Source organism: Toxorhynchites rutilus, chromosome 2 (genome assembly GCF_029784135.1).
Source record: "Toxorhynchites rutilus septentrionalis strain SRP chromosome 2, ASM2978413v1, whole genome shotgun sequence".
In the NCBI taxonomy this organism is placed as follows: domain Eukaryota; kingdom Metazoa; phylum Arthropoda; class Insecta; order Diptera; family Culicidae; genus Toxorhynchites; species Toxorhynchites rutilus.
The window spans coordinates 167,736,609-167,753,544 of record NC_073745.1 but is presented as its reverse complement, the minus strand read 5'-3'; the positions used below and the strand labels follow the sequence as shown (position 1 = coordinate 167,753,544).

Below are 16,936 nucleotides of genomic sequence, written 5' to 3'. Positions count from 1 at the left end.
TCCACCTCCTCCAGCACGTTAGGCAACGATGTTGTCTTGTCGATGTCCTCACGAAAAATGAATGTGTCTCACCACCAGAATATCGCTTAAGTATGCTTTTTGTGTGTGATTGAATCGAGAGAAGGTGTGGTTTACGATGGCAATTTGGAAGGCAAACTAGAGGGGAATGAACTCTCTGAGCTCGGAACTTTCGGCGACTGAGCAATAATCGATTGCGGGCGCATACAATATTGGATACGGAAATATCCTACTAATGGGGAAGAATAATCTTCTGAAGCTATCCTGTTAATTGCGATTGATTGAAAAACCACAAAACCAAATGTATTTGATCACAGTGTTACATGAAAAGAAAACATTCAAATAAACTATTTAACATGAATATATTTTGAAAATTCCCAAAGGAACTGGCAGATTATTTTCAGTAACGATTAGATATTTCCACATTTTCCTCGATACTGGAAGCCCACCAGTGGTTAATGCCAACTCGATAACCACCTGTTAATAGCACTTGATTGAAACATATTTGGTCACAGTGTAACATGGATAGAAAACATTCAATTAAACTCTTTCACATGAATGTATTTTTAAATTCCCAGAGGAACTGGCAGATTATTTTCCGGATCTTTCTCGTTGCTGAATGGCATCCAAACGGAAAGAATTCCGCGCGTGTATGTGTGTGTGTGTTTGTGTAGCGGCTGCTTCGAGATCTTCCCGGGGAACCGTTTGTGGCATCACTCTCCTCCTGATGGATTCATGTCTAGCCTAAGGTGCACAAACAGGCTCTTGGTGACACCGTTCATCAGCGCTTTCATGATAAACGAAGAGCTTCACCACAACAGCGACAACATGCTCCAATTGCTGTTCAATTAGAACTGAGTAGATTTCCGAGCGGCGCTCGCTTATATACCGATTGGTGATTTCAATAGCCTGTTTTGAAAGCAATTTTAAGACTATTGAAACAAGTTTTTGGATCAAAAAGTAACAAGTATAGAACGCGTAAACATTTTATCTTTCGAATGAAGTGTTTATCATACCATTTCGTTCAGTTGTTAAGGAGCTATTAACGCTCAAAATCTCGGTCTCTGGCGTAACGCTTTCGTTTTCGAAACTTTGATTTTACACCCCGGTATAGAAATGAAAGACGTAGTCCTACGTCAAAACATAACAGAAGTGTAAAAATGAAAAACATCTGTCATCGATAATACAGGTCACCCAAAGAAATCTAGTACACAGAAATACGGCCGTAAATCAGAACAGCTTTTTCTCTGACGACGTATCGTATCCGACGAATGAATATACGGATACGACCGTGAATGAGAATAAGGGTGATTGTGTCCCATTAGTTTAGTATAGGTGTACCATTAAGTAAAATAAGATATTTGATGTTAAATGTAAGTACAGTATGTGTCATTAGGATTATTTAAATCTGTTGATGCCTAAAAAGAGGGAGTTTTATGCACATTTAAGAAAAAAAAACTTAAATGAGCCACAATTAAACTCCAAATCCACTCCAAATAAATAAACCGCAGCTCAAGTTTTTGACGTTACCAATAAAGCGCATCATGTACCACCCAAATACGAGCTATATGAAGCCGTAGATCCACACACAAGATGAATGGTTGCAAAACTATTTAAAGTGCTGTTAGTGACTGATAAGGTATTTATTCCCTAAGTGTATAGTCTGAATTGTAATATTTTTGGCTCAGTGCATTGGAGAGATGTCATATTTGGTTGATAAATTGACGAATCATGAAGATAATCGTTGACTGTGTATTATTTACTTTCAGAAATTAAATATTAATGTGATGATAAAATAATCGCAGTGCGTGTAAAACTAGTGAAACAACTGATTAAAACAATGGAAGAGGACAAGCAAGTTATACTAAAATTCGTACCCCCGAAATCTTTCGTTCATTCTGATTTTTGGTATAAGCTGGCAGACATCAAATTAAATATAGATAAACTAAACGATTCACCAAAGACATTATACGCATTTATTAATAAATCAGAAAAATCAAGATTATTGATCGAGATCGATTGTACCGCTTTTAACAGGTGAATTTACAACATCTTGAATTATCGAGCATATAATGGAAACGAATTCCAATTCTAGCGTATCATCCGCAAGTGGATTCAGTTGCAGAGGCATTCTACTGAATAAAAATACGGTAGAAGAATTCAAGTCAATCGACAAGGATGCGTTAATTAGGAAGATGAGCTGTCAATATTATAAAAATATATTTTTGAAGGATAGGCTTAACCATAGCTCAGATTTGATTTTTTTCATACTTCTTTCTTTCGCGGTAGTATGCTACAGATATTTGCTTACAAATAAAACGTTTATTATCCTCCATTTCAGGACTTCAAAACTCATAAATATTATTATTGGTTTGCATTTCCTGTTTTGCGTCCCTTGATATATACATGTGTTAGCCAAACTTTGTTATCATCGATATTCGACAACGAACGATGCCTAAATTTCGACCGAGAGTTACAAAGATTTAACAGTACGAACCCGGAACCTTTGTTCGTTTATAACTCAACCTCGAATTGTTTTTCGAGGCTGCGGGATTTGGTTAACCATGCCGATAAAACAAATAACTTTAAGGATACTGATCTAGATTCTACTTATTTTTGTTGTGTCGATCAATCATACGAAAACAATGCTAGCTGGATATTAAGGCAATACTTGGGTTATCTCGCAATTTCATGGTACGCTTTGTTCTATATCAGCTATGATATCAATAAACTATTTAGTTTATTTCATTCAGTCCCAAACTGTTGAATCGAATAGTTAAGTGTATATGTATACGTGAAACGATCAGCTCTAGCTTCGTATATCAAATAATGCTACCTTCGGAATGCGATTTAGAATCATCATGGATTGGATGGGAAGTAAATGAGCACGGAAAGTATACCCCACGATTAGCAGATATGTCGAAAACAATGGATCCACTGGTGTAAGTATGCTTTGAAACAAAGTTGCATTTAATGTATATAATTTAGTATACATTTGCATTTGCAATAAGGATTTGAATTCACATACAGTCAATCCCAAAATTGCTACACATGCTACTTGACGATACTCTCCATTTATTTGGTAAAAAATATTTTGAATACATTTCTTCTTTTGATGCATATTAATAACAAACACATTTAACTAACTATGCGTGCAGGAAAACTGGGAAAAGTTTTTCGCTAATTATTACAAAAAATTTAAAATAATCTCTATTCTAAGCATCGCAAAATTGAGTGTACACCTTAAATTTCTCCAAACAAAATAACATTTTTAGTAAGATCTTTGCAAATTAGCGTAATATTTTCGTCAGTTGGTGACGTCAACACCAAACCACTGCTTGAGCAGTGTTGGGTTTTTGTTTTGTAGATGTTTGAAAAAAAAAATCTATCAAATGGCAATTAAGAGGAAAGAAATAGACTTGTCGAGGAAAGACATTGCGGGAAACAGCAGCTGCTGCCTGAAGAATCCACTCTACAGTAAAGAAAATCATAAACAAGTGGAAATAAGAAGGAACCATGGAAAATCTCGCAACGGATCCTCGCTGTTCATCTAATATGATTTTCCGTTTTCCGAAGCTCACGGTCATCAGTTGATAGGGTAACCAACTGTACTACTAAAGGCATCTAAATAATAAGAGTCGGAACTAGGCATGATCCGACACCCCTCCTTTACACAAAAGTCTTATACAGTATGATAACCACTCAAATATGCCGGGATACGTAGTGATCGATGGAGACGTTGCTCTGGCTCCTTCAGTCGAGAAATGCCTGGAAGTACAAGGTCCTGAAATACTTGTGATGTAACACCATCTCCAGTTTCCGGTTTTCTAGCACCTGCTTCCTCCGACGATGCGTTCTTCATCAGGGGCTTCAGATGAGCTACGTTGCGGTGAATGATACGATCAGAGCCCGTTGAACTAAGTGTTGCGTCTGAACCAGTCAATTTGGTAATCTGGAACTCTTCAGGAGCAAAAGTTGTTGATAACTTATTCGTCTTATTCATTCGTTTCGAGACCACTATGTCCCCTTTCTTTGAGTTCTGAGGGTTTTACATGGCGGCGATCATTGCTGTACTCTGCGTGTTTGAGTTTATTCGCCCAATCTGTATCCCGAATCTCCTCCTCATCCATTGGAACCCTTCTGTGATCAACACTTGGAAGTTTGTCGCGTAGAACGCGTCCAAACATCCAAAACGGACGGTGCTGCTTCGGTTGTTGCGTGAGGTGTAGAGTTGTACATCAGTAGGAAAGTACGTAAATCCTAGATCCAGTCCACACTCCCAGATTATTGGCTTATTTTTAAATGTTTGAGAATAGTTTTATTTGCTCGCTCAACCTCCCCATTGGCATGTGGGCAATAAGGTGTTCTACGCGGCTGGATGCCATATTCTCGACAGTATTTATATTATTATAGTATATTATTCACTTATAAATTGTGGACCATTGCCCGTCTTCATTGTCTCCGAAACACCAAATCTACAAAAGGACTCGTGAAGAGCCTGGACTGTGTGCTTGGCAGTGATCTGCTTCATCACTACGACTTCGGTGAATCTACTAAAATAGTCGACTATAACTAACAGATTGTGACCAGATGGCAATGGGCCCATGAAATCCACTGCTATGTCGATCCGCGGTTTCACGGGCATTTTAGTTCTCTGAAGTGGTTCTGGAACACCCAGTGAAGAGACTACGGTGCATTGTTTGCACCGTTTCACACAGTTTTCCACAGCTTTATCCATCAACGGCCACCAAACCTTTTGCCGTAAACGACTCTTCATTGCTGCTATTCCGGAATGTGCTTCATAAACTAGCTCTACTACGCGGTCTCTGAATGAAACTGAAATAACGAGTCGGCTACCTCTGAGTAGAATTCCGTCAACGCTGCATAGTTCAGTCTCGTAAGGTCTGTATTCCTTCGGAAAATATTCATTCACTGCTTAATCAAGAGCCTTGATCACTGCCTGAATAGTTTCGTCATTCCTGGTCTCGTTAGTGATTTCTTGAAAAGTTAGTGCAACTGGCACCGCTTGTTCGGCAACATTTCGTATGTATCTTTGAGCACCTTCATCGAATTGTTCCGGAGGGTTTGCTGTTAACCGGGAAAGCGCACCCGCAATGTTCGCTGAACCGGGTATATGTTCTATATCGTAATTATATGCCTGTAGTCGAAGGACCCATCGTACTATACGGGCGCAGGGACGTGATCTAGGACTAAACAAAAACTCAAATGCCTTGCAATCCGTCAACAAAACAAATTTTATATCTTGGAGGAATAGTTTAAACTCTTCCACACTCCATACCAGTGACAATGCCGCTCTTTCTGTCTGGAAATATTTCTTTTCAATATCTGTCAGGGCCTTGCTTGCATAAGCGATGACTCTGGTACTTCCATTCATATCTTCCTGCAGTAGAACTGCTTCTAGTCCCGTTGTGCTGGCATCTGCAATAAGTTTCGTACGGTCTTTGGGATTGAAGAAACCTAGGTATTCAATGTTGCAGATAGCGGCCTTGATTGCTTCAAAATCAATCCTTTCCTTTTCTGTCCATTTGAAGCGAACGCCTAAGTGAAGAAACTGTATCAGAGAATCAGTTCTTGAAGCCAAATCTGGAATAAAACGGCCGACGTGACAGACCAAACCTAGGAAGCTTCTCAATTCGGACACATTTTGTGGTTCTCTGAATCTCTGAATTGCGTCTATCCTGCTCTCGGTTGGACGGATGCCATCAACAGAATGTATATGGCCAAGAAACCCCAGGGATCTTACGTTATACACACACTTCTTATCATTCAACAGCACTCAATATTCACCCAACCTCTGCAAAACAGCCATTAGTCTCTCATGGTGTTCTTGCTGAGTTTTTCCATGAACAACAACATCATCAAGATACACGATTACCCCGTCCAGTCCAGCAACTACTGACTCCATCACCTTCTGAAACAGTTCTGGCGCACAACTAACACCAAACATGAGACGTTTGTACTCGTTATCAATAAATGTATATTTACAATTTGAAAAAGGAAACAAGAAAAAAACAAAGAAAGATGGAATCCATTAATTTATTTATGAAGAGAAATATAGTGTATATGCAATGGCAGTGAATTATCGTAGTCAAATCTACCTGAATAGGCCATGTTTCGTGATGAGAGTGGTAATAGGCTTAGATGTTTCGGAAATTTCCACCTGATGATAAGCATCTTTGATGTCTATTTTCAAATACGTTTTGCTCCATTCAACGAGCTTAGCAGTTCGTCCACCAGAGGAAATGGGTGCCTCTCCCTCAAAACCGCTCTGTTCGTCTGTCGCATGTCAATGCATAGGCGAATCTCCAAAATTTTTGGTGACTGGGACCATTGAAGATACCCAAGGAGAAGGACCGTTCACCCGTTCAATTATATCCTGTTGGAGAAGACGACTCAATTTTTCTTCGATCTTTTGTTCCAGAGCGATTGGAGGACGTCTATAAGGTTGCTGCACAGGTTGAACATTCGTATCAATCGGTATTTCGACGACTACATTTCGGTACTTTGGGAATGGCACCAGCTTCTGATCCTTTACAGCTCCTACGTTGAATCCGACTTTCAAAACTTTAAGATTTTTAGCTGTTTGATCTCCCAGTAGACACTGTTGAACATTTTCGACTACGTAGAATTTCCCAAAATCCTTGTTTCCTCCTGCTTCAATTTCCGCTAAAAACGTTCCAGAAATATCCATAGGCTGTGCAGATGCATACGCCATCAAGTTCCGATCGACTGCGGTGGACATGTTTTCTACCTTTACTCCCGCTTCCTTCATTTGGTTCTAAATCTCTCGATTAATGATATTGGCATCCGCGCCCGAGTCGATGGTCATTGGCACTTCCACTCCACCTACCTTGAACACAAATACGTTTCTACCCATTACATCTGCTTGATCTTTTTGTGACTCTTCAACAACTGCACGAATACGTTTTGGTTCCGGATCATCGAGTGTTGAAGATGTCTCATGTCCTCACTTAGTTTGACCTCGACTGTAGCACCGTTTAGCCCAATGACCGACTCTGCCGCAGCTTGCACATTTCGTTGTTCGTGCAGGACAATCATTACTTCCTTGGATGTGACCCCGCTTGCCACAGCTGTAACAAATAAACCTTTCATTTGATGGACCACGCTGGTAGCGTGATTGTGCACTCCCTCTGAGACGTAGATCGGATCGAGCTTTCTGATAACCTTCTGGATATCTTCGAAGTGAATTAGATTGGTGAATTGCGTTGAATTCTTGATGGTCTTCCCTAATTACTGGATTTCTACTCAAGTCCAATGATTTCTGTGTAGATTCCGCCAAGCTTGTTCCCAATGCAATAACCTCTTCTAAGGACCTATCCTTCTGAAGCAGTTTGGTACGCAACTCTTCAGAACTACATCCCTGAATTATACGATCAGCAATGAGCTCTTCAATCACTGAGAAGTCATAAGCGCATCTGGCAATTTGTTTTCTAAGCCGCATAACGAAATCTGTAAAACGCTCCCCAGGGTTTTGATTAATTTGGTGGAACAGTGGCGCTCAAATGTCTTTCGTCGGAAAGGCTCAAAATACTCGTCGAGGCAATTAACAGCTACATCGTAATACGGGGGATCAACTGTTACATGTGGAACGCTGTGTACTCCAGGGAGATGTCTCAGTAGTCCTTGAAGGCCAGGCCCACCAAGATAAGCCAACTGTGCACGTTTTTCATACTGCGTTTGATCCTTTGAGCCACAAAAAAATGACTCCAGATCAAATTTCCACGTTTATCATTCGTTAGGTAAATGGCTTGTTTCAATGGTTACGTCAAAAGGCTTGATTCGACTTAAGCTGCTCATGCTTTTATAAATTTCGAATAAAGGACGAAAATATAAGCTACTTCAATAATCAAGCAAATTTGAAAACAATTTAGCATATTAAAACCTGGTGACGTGTATATATATATATATATATATATATATATATATATATATATATATATATATATATATATATATATATATATTTATTTTTTTTTTTTTTCAATCATCAGCATTTGAACTTGAACAAAAATTGATAAATATTCCACCTACCTTCTCCAATTCTGTTGTTCTCAGACTCTTTGTCACACCATTATCTGTTTAGGATAAAATATTCATAAAGTTGGTGACCGGAATAAATCGCCACAGTAAACAACTGCAACAGAAACAACCGCTTAGAAAAAGTGTAGTAGGCTAGAAATATTTGGCGCGGGAAAAACATCATGTGCCTCACATTTCTATTATAAATTTATTCTCTTGTTCTCGTTTTTCGAAATTTATTCTGAGGACAATGTAATGGGGACGAAGTCCCCATTTGGCGAGGATAAGGAATCGAGGCGGCCCATGCCGCCAAGATGACGCAATCCGAGTCCACCGCCGACCCGCCGTCGGAAGCGGCGGTGTCTCGCACGCAAACCTGGGATCCACTGATTGCCCGGTTAGTTTGAAACATAGGATACGATCCTTTAGCAATGTCCGACCGAGCTCTAGCGAGCGTCGGACGGTATACGTCTGCCCGGGGCGTTACGTTTGCCTGGGGCGATACGTTTGCCCGGTTAATTCTTGTTTTGAAATACAATACCGCGCCACAATATTTATAGCCTACTACACATTTTATAAGCGGTGGTTTCTGTTGCAGTCGTTTTCTGTGGCGATTTATTCCGGGAACCCATAAAGTTATATCTTAATCATTTGATATAATATAATCAATTTGATATAATTATCACTATTATGGGTACTGAACCCGCTTTCTTCCTGGTACATAACCAACCTTTATTACAATGGGTACAGAACCCGCTTACTTCCTGGTACAAAACCAATCTCTTTACTAACACTAAATATTATCTTAATATTCACCCATAATTATCTGCATGTGAACATTTATAAACTGGCAACACTTATAAAACAATAATCGGTTATGACAGCCAGAACGTTTTCTCTCTGTGTCTGTACAATCTGTTGCGCACAATCATCACCATATCAACCACGACCCATTTCTATCATCAATTTCCCGATGAAATTGAGCAAACCAATAGATGTCTTAGCAGTCCCTTGCGGACTAATAAATGTGATGATGAGATTCAGAAAATACTTGAATTGAGCGGTTACAGTGAAAAACTTATCAACGAATTTAAACAGATTTTTTGTCGTCGCTCTAAAATTGCGTTTTTTTTTATAAAAATGACTCCCAAATCAATATCGCACATTTTTAGCAATTCTAAAAAAAATGGAGTATTGCCAGATACTTTTAGAAGACTTTGATTAAGCAAGATATTGAAATAATATTCCAGGTCGGGTGTAGACCTGTTTGGTTCGCTCCGCGTTAAGTTCTTTTTTGTTGTGCATCATGTTCAAACTTGTTTCGATTATGTCCGCCGTGCGGGGAAATTGTAAAATGTCGGTTTCGTGAGTGTATTCGAAAAGGTGAAATTTAAAAAGGCTAAAAGTGGTTTTTCGTTTTTTCACTAAACGTCGTTATTATAAAACTAAGCTTTAGCCATTTCTGTTTCTTGCAAAGGGTGTTGTGTGTGTATGTGTGTCGCAGTGAATATATCACCCCGCTCTCATTGACGCGAGTGTTATGTGTTGATAGTGTTTTTTTGTAGAGCTTAAGGTGAATGTGGAAGCTAGCCATTGTAGTAGTATAGGTAAACCCTCGTGTAAAAATGGGGTAATAGTGTTTGTGAGAGAAGAGCAAAGCACACGTAAATAGATCAATTCACTTATCAGACTGTGTGGCGCTTCATTGACACGAGTCTTTGAATACATTTGAAAAAAAAAACAAATAACAATTCAATACTAAAGTAAAATGTATGAACGATATGTTCCGATGAACAATTGCAAATATAAATATATATAGAAGGTGCATTTGCATATGATTCTGATTATACGCGAGCGTAACATGAGCAAATTTATAACACATGCGAATTGGGGCACTTTTGGTATTAACAAGTTCTTCCGCATAGTAACTCGATATTGATAATTCCTTAATATTTTCCTTCGTTGATCGTATTGTTTTCACATATTCACGTTGGAAAGCCTTAACCCTTCTCTTCGTTGGCCGAGGCATTTAGATTGAATTTAATACTTTTCCGTTTATTGTTTTTGAAAGCATAGGCAGCCGTGGCAGTGTTCCGAGCTCTGCAATACAATTTTCTTACCCAATGTTAATGTTGCTAAAACTTACATTATAGACCCATTAAACGTAAAAATAATAATTGTATTGATATCAACACAATTTTATTCTATTGATTTTCATGACATGGGACGCTATGACTCCGGAATAACATTTTATTGAGTGGTTTTTATAGCTGTTTCGATGTTGTTTGGCATCAGTGTCGAAAAAATAACGATGCTTCCACCAATACAAACAAAACCATTGCAGAAGATTGAAAAACGAAAATTTAACTTTCAGAGCACTTGCTCGAGTTTTCCGACGTTCTTCACTATACGGTGCGAAAGCAGATGAAAATTTAATATCTTGTGAGTAATCGATTAGAGTTTGATATTACTTGATGGGAAGTGTGCGAAAACGATCATTTTCTTCACACTGTTTCGCAAATTTATTGATTTTCGGGCGAGAGTTGAGGGAGGGAGATGAAAGAAATGAGCGCCATTGTGGCAGCCATTTGTGGCTAGCTTCCACCTTCACCTTTATGAAGCTGTTCTTCTTAATTTTTCTCTTCTCTTCTCAAGCAAAGTTCCTTTCTCTCTCACACACATGCATCATACTGGTGTGCTGTGGTCAGGGTTGCCAATAATATTTTTAAAAAAACTGGAAGATTGATCTAAAAAAACTGGAAGAAAACTGGATCCTGTGAAATCGTTTTATTTTGAGAATTTCGGCTTTGATTTATCTAAAATCATTTTTTTTTACTTATTCCAATTCTGAAGAAATAGTGCTTTGAAGCGTATGTAGCTCATAAAATAGCGAAATAAACTATTAATTACCCATTCGAGCAGATCAAAATAACGTTTCCCACCACCCGAACATTACTGTAAAACAATATTTGAGGATCGTTTCTTGTAGAACCTCTAGAAATATGGTTTTATTTTGAAAATAAAAATATCTCGTATTTATTTTCAGAGCAGAGTATCCAAAGCCTTTAAGGAGAACGGCTGCAAGTTGTTGTTCGTGGCTATTATCTAAAGGAAGATAACTCTCCTCTGTCGCGATTGAAGTTCGATACAGAGTACGCGCGATTGATAACGGAACATATCGCATATATATATATATATATATATATATATATATATATATATATATATATATATATATATATATAGATATATATATATATATATATATATATATATATATATATATATATATATATATATATATATATATATATATATATATATATATATATATATATATATATATGGGTTTTAGAGGATTCGCTCGGTTACCTTCTCAGGTTAACAAAAGATAACACTCCCCTTCGAGATTGGAGTTCGACATGTCGCTGGTCCGATTAGTTCTAGAGTTTTTCTCAGTTATATTTCCAGGTTTCCCAATGATAACTCTCCGCCGTCACGAATGGAGTTCTATAAAGTGTATAAGCTACGAATAACATAATATATCGGCGGGATGATTGATTCTAGAGGAGTATTTTGAGCAGATTTCCCACAGTTAACTTTCCATCGTTGCAATTGGAAAAGATGCATGCGATAAATAGTAGAATATATAGCCGATCCAATTAATTGTACTGGTTTTTTCAGGTTATCTAAAAATAATCTTTTCTGCCATGTTGTGACACATGAAATTTTCGGATTCTCATTTCGTCGAATGGTCGATTGATTTAAACGAATGTAAACGGAAGGAATTTTACTTGTTTTTGACGTAGGACTACGTCTTTCATTTCTATACCGGGGTGTAAAATCAAAGTTTCGCAAACGAAAGCGTTACGCCGGAGACCGAGATTTTGAGCGTTAATAGCTCCTAAACAACTGAACGAAATGGTATGATAAACACTTCATTCGTAAGATAAAAGGTCTACGCGTTATACACTTGTTACTTTTTGATCCAAAAACTTGTTTCAATAGCCTTGAAATTGCTTTCAAAACAGGCTATTGAAATCACCAATCGGTATATAAGCGAGCGCCGCTCGGAAATCCACTCAGTTATAATTGAACAGTGATTGAGGTACCATCGCAGGAATGAATGGATGTTTCCCTAACACAGACTTCAAAACCATGGAGCCTGAAGAAATCGGGATTGCAAAATGGATACAAGCAGCGGGTACTTTTGTAATCTTTTGCGTTTCTGCAAATCGAAATGTTTCCCTAACACATACTTCAAAATGATGGAGTCTGGGGAAATCGGCATTGCAAAATGGATACAAGCAGCGGGTACTTTTGTACTCGTTTGCGTTTCTGAAAATCGGAATGTTTCCCTAACACAGACTTCAAAACCACGAAACCTGGGGAAATTGGTATTGCAAAATAGGTACAAGCAGCGGGTACTTTTGTACTCTTTTGCGTTTCTGGAAATCGAAATGTTTCCCTAACACAGACTTCAAAACCACGAAACCTGGGGAAATTCGTATTGCAAATAGAATGCAAGCTGCGAGTACATAAACACAGTTTTACCAACACAGATTCAGAAACCAAAAAGTTGGGAATATCGGCATTCCAAATCTCGGCAGTACTTTTTATACCCCCATGCATTTTTACACTCCGGAATGCGTTTTGCTAACAAAAGCGGGTAGAAATACAACGCTTTGGCTCGGTTATTCAGGACTGCATGCCTCTTCATGTGACCAGCTCGCTGAACTTCTTCGCATACCGTTAGATGATTAGGCAAAATGTTGTTAACTTTTTGCGGCGATAACCACTAATATAATGCATGAATTGACCTAAATAGGGATTTGTTTGCAATTGAATTCGTAAATTGTTTCATTCATTCACTAGTTTAATCAATAATTTAATCAATAGTTTAATCAATAATTTACCCAATCAGGAACATTCGAGGTGCGATTATTGCTAATTGAAAAAACCCAAATGATTACCAACGGCAGTCCTACGTCAACCTTGCGGTTATATCATAGGTATAACCCATCCACCGTTTTTTACATTCATATCAATTAAAGTCAATAGAGCACATTGACCCTGTGAACTTCTGAGCTTTAGAATGATTTGGTGGACCTATAACGTCTGATGTTTATAAAAAATTTAAGCTAGCATAGCAAATACACCTTGGATCGATCGGAAAAATAATATCAACAAACAAAATTGGTCAAGGAATAAGAAGAGTGAGAGAAGGAAGATTTTTATACATCGTGAATTTATTTTACAAAAACTTGATGCAACCATATAAAAAAAACTGGATAAAACTGGACAATATTTTAAAAAACTGGAAGTTTGTAAGATTTAACTGTTTGACTGGATCGAGGAAAAAAACTGGAAGAATCCAGTTTAAACTGGAACATTGGCAACGCTGACTGTGGTTGTGGATGCGGCTGTGTGCGAGAATGTGGCTGTCTGAGGTATCACTCAATTCTGGAAAAGAGGTCTATTGAGAACCCCTGGTCTACAGTGTCCAGAAATCTCACCTCAGCGCTTGCAGTCAGTGCTGGACGCTTAAAAGGCCATACCAAATACTAGGGAATTAAGTTTTGTTACCTGTTGACATTTTCGAACTGATTTCAATTTTTTATAAGAAAAACTAAAACTGTACACTCAATTTTGCCACGTCTAAATTGAAGATTTTTGACGTAGGACTACGTCTAACCGGAAGATATAGGGGGTGAAATGGAAATCTAGGCACTGAACAAGTAGGAAAAAATGCAAGATTTGGAACGCTTATAACTCGAGCATTTCTCAATAGATCGCAAAGGTTTTTGCATCAATTGATAGGAAATATATCTACGCATCTATCATAACAAATAACATTTCATTTTTCTTGAGATAAATAATTGAATAATTGTGAAATATCAAGCATTGTCAAAATGCACTATGTGCCCATTTTTGATTGGTCCATTTTGTGCTCCTCAAATCGTACCGACCAAAACGGGCAACCAGAGCAGCAGCGAAATAGAATGAAGCACGATTGGAAAGGAAAAAGAAAAAAATGAACGAAACATTGGTCGCAGTCTCACACATGCGTAATTCTCGAGCCAGCCAGTCAGCTTAAAAATCCTCGCTCCGCTGCCGTAACGATCATTCTCATTCAAACCGTTCACCACATCGGTTCGCATCACAATACATCAACAAACCAACCCAAGCACCCATGTCTGGACATGGTAAAGGAGGAAAAGTGAAGGGAAAGGCAAAATCCCGCTCGAACCGTGTTGATATGGAGTTCCCTGCAAGGGTAGCTAGGCCGAGCGCGTTAGTACCAGTGCACCAGTCCACCTAGCCGCCGTTATATAGTTTCGGCCGCCGAAGTGATCGAGTTGGCTGGTAAAGCTGCTCGCGACGATAAGAAAAACCGCATTCAGAACAGAACACATCAAGACAACAACAGGCAGTTGCAGCGAGTGGCGAGTGGCAAACGCAATCGCAAAACGGCAGCTCGTAGCAGAAGAAAAAAGTTTGTTCTTTTTACAATCTGCTTTGGTGGCAAATCCAGAACAAGGCGGCATCGAGGGCGTTCGAAATGGTTCTTTTTTCAAAACCACGAGTACTAAGTTTTCTAAATTGGAACCATTCCATAAAACAAGGCGCTTTTCAGGGCCATTAAACCTTCCAAAAAAGAGTTTAGGAAATAAAGTTCAATGCGTTCTAAAACATTATCAAAAATAATAATAAAACACAAATTGATGTTTTCATAATTTGTTTGCCAGGATCTGATGAGTATGTGAATTTGGCAGTAGTTCTGAGCTTATTGATAGTTGGGGACTTTCAAGATTATTCAATTTTCACCAACTCTTAAATTGTTTCCAGATTGAAAGTACAGTAATTTACAATTAGTTCGACATTTAGCTAATTGGACGGACATGTAATGCGACTTATTTAGTTGGACATTTTTGTAAACATAGAGATCCAAATTATGACCCCACATAGAAAGTCGACACTGTACCACTGTCATCGCAAATGTTCAATTACAGGTTAAAATCGCCTCCAATGCGACACTGAGTGGCGCTTCGGTACGTTGCATTGAATGTAATTTACTGTAAAATATGTCACAAGCTGGATGGGAAGAAATTTTCCAACTGTGAAAGCTGAGGTGAGTGGCAAATGCAATCGCTAAACAGAAAGGTTTAGCCGAACAAGATGGGGATATCGAGTGACAACAAAACAATAAACTCTTTAGATTGAAGATAATTTTGTGATCCTGAAAAGGACCCTTTTTCGCCTGCATGTGAATCCAACGAGCGAACAAATCGTAATGAATGTATTTTTTTGCCATCGCTCCCTTTTAACGCTCATTCGTTCGTCTCGTTGGACTCGCCCCTCTGGCTGAGTCTGCCGATTTGTCTCTATCCTGTGAGTGTGTACCGCTAGAGTATAAAACACGCGGACCCCAAAAATATCTTATTTTCTTTCAAACCGTAAACCCGTGTGGTTGTACGGCATCGGCATCGTGGACGTAACAAAGGAGGACAAGTTAAGGGAAAGGCAAAGTGTCACTCGAACCGTGCAGGTCTCCAGTTCTCTGTTGGTCGCATTCACTGATTGCTCTGCAAGGGTAACTAGGCCGAACGGATTGGTGCCGGAGCACCAGTATACCTAACAGCGATTATAGAGTTTCGGCTGTCGGAGTGCTCGAGTTGACTTTGCAAAGCTGCTCACGACAATCAGAAAACCCGCCTCAAGAACAGAGCAGCTTCGTTTCGGCGCTCATCAAGGCAACAATTAGTTTCAGTGAGTGGCAAAGTGCTTCTCCGGCACGTCGCATTGAATGTAATTTACTGAACAATATGTCACAAGCTGGATACGAAGAAATTTTCCAACTGTGAAAGCTGTGGCGAGTGGCAAACGCAATAGCTAAACAGGAAGGTTTAACCGAACAAGTTGGAAATATCGAGTGATAACAAAAACACAACACCAAAGGTTCTTTTCAACCCTTAACATATTCATAAAGAGTAAACAGTAAACTAATCCATTTTTCAGGTAGATAGGTAGGTATTCACGTAGGAGAAGAAAATAAAACAATATATTTAAAATATATATTTAACAAAAGCTGTCCCCTTTGTATAGTCCTACGTCACTCCGGTTATGTCCCCGACATTACCCACCCGTCTTTTTTTTGTTTGTTTTTCAAACATGAAGTTGAAATGTGACCATTTTATTTTTATTTTGAGTGTAAAAAAGATCGATTTTACGATGAGTTTAAGTCGCTTTTAATTATTTACTTTTTAACCCCGAAAAACTCGAAAATAACAAGCCAGCACGGGGTGCATACTTAATTTTGCGATTGACTGTATGTCCTCCACTCCAAATTGTCCACGTGAAATGTTGATAGGCCCTGATTTTTTTGGTTGACAGTAATGTTAATTGGCAGTTTTTTCACAGTGAGAAACTCAATATTGTTCAACATTATCATACTATTATTTTTCAGTTTAGCCGATAGAACAGTTAGTTTAAATTTAACATTGATGAAATGGAGGATTCTCCCGGATTTAGATTTGGATATCATAAGGAAAACAAAATATCTACTTCTGGGTGCTGGTACGCTCGGTTGTGGTGTCGCTCGTTCCTTACTGGTAAGCAAAAACTAGCCAACAACTTGAAGTTTTCTTTGTTTGAGTATGCATCTCCTTTGATTTTTGAAAAGTTTTTTATATTTGTAAGAAAACACAACCATTATTCTTCAAAATCGTTTAGTTTCATTTATTTTATCCAGCGATCTGTCTAATTAATGCTTAACTGCTGTGAAGTACATATTCTAAATTCTTCAATGTGTATGTATATGTAAAAATGTTTCTCAAATTATTTAAGAACTTGTCCT

The 16,936-nt window shown here is 38.4% G+C and overlaps 1 protein-coding gene across 6 annotated transcripts in view; it reads left to right on the top strand.

Moving 5' to 3' along the window:
• Window positions 1-16,936, top strand: part of LOC129770892 (uncharacterized) — a 91,331-nt gene that overhangs the window by 26,667 nt on the left and 47,728 nt on the right. For 2 of the 6 annotated variants that reach the window (XM_055774066.1, XM_055774063.1), the window contains exons 2-6: window positions 1,788-2,055; window positions 2,114-2,303; window positions 2,360-2,712; window positions 2,772-2,960; window positions 16,547-16,691. In XM_055774066.1, coding sequence (XP_055630041.1) covers window positions 1,859-2,055; window positions 2,114-2,303; window positions 2,360-2,712; window positions 2,772-2,960; window positions 16,547-16,691 — 1,074 coding nt within the window. In that variant the 5' untranslated portion in view covers window positions 1,788-1,858. Of the gene's footprint in view, window positions 1-1,445; window positions 1,658-1,707; window positions 2,056-2,113; window positions 2,304-2,359; window positions 2,713-2,771; window positions 2,961-16,546; window positions 16,692-16,936 lie in introns of those variants that run through there. The other 4 variants (XM_055774065.1, XM_055774064.1, XR_008742228.1 and 1 more) reach the window with 4 other exon arrangements.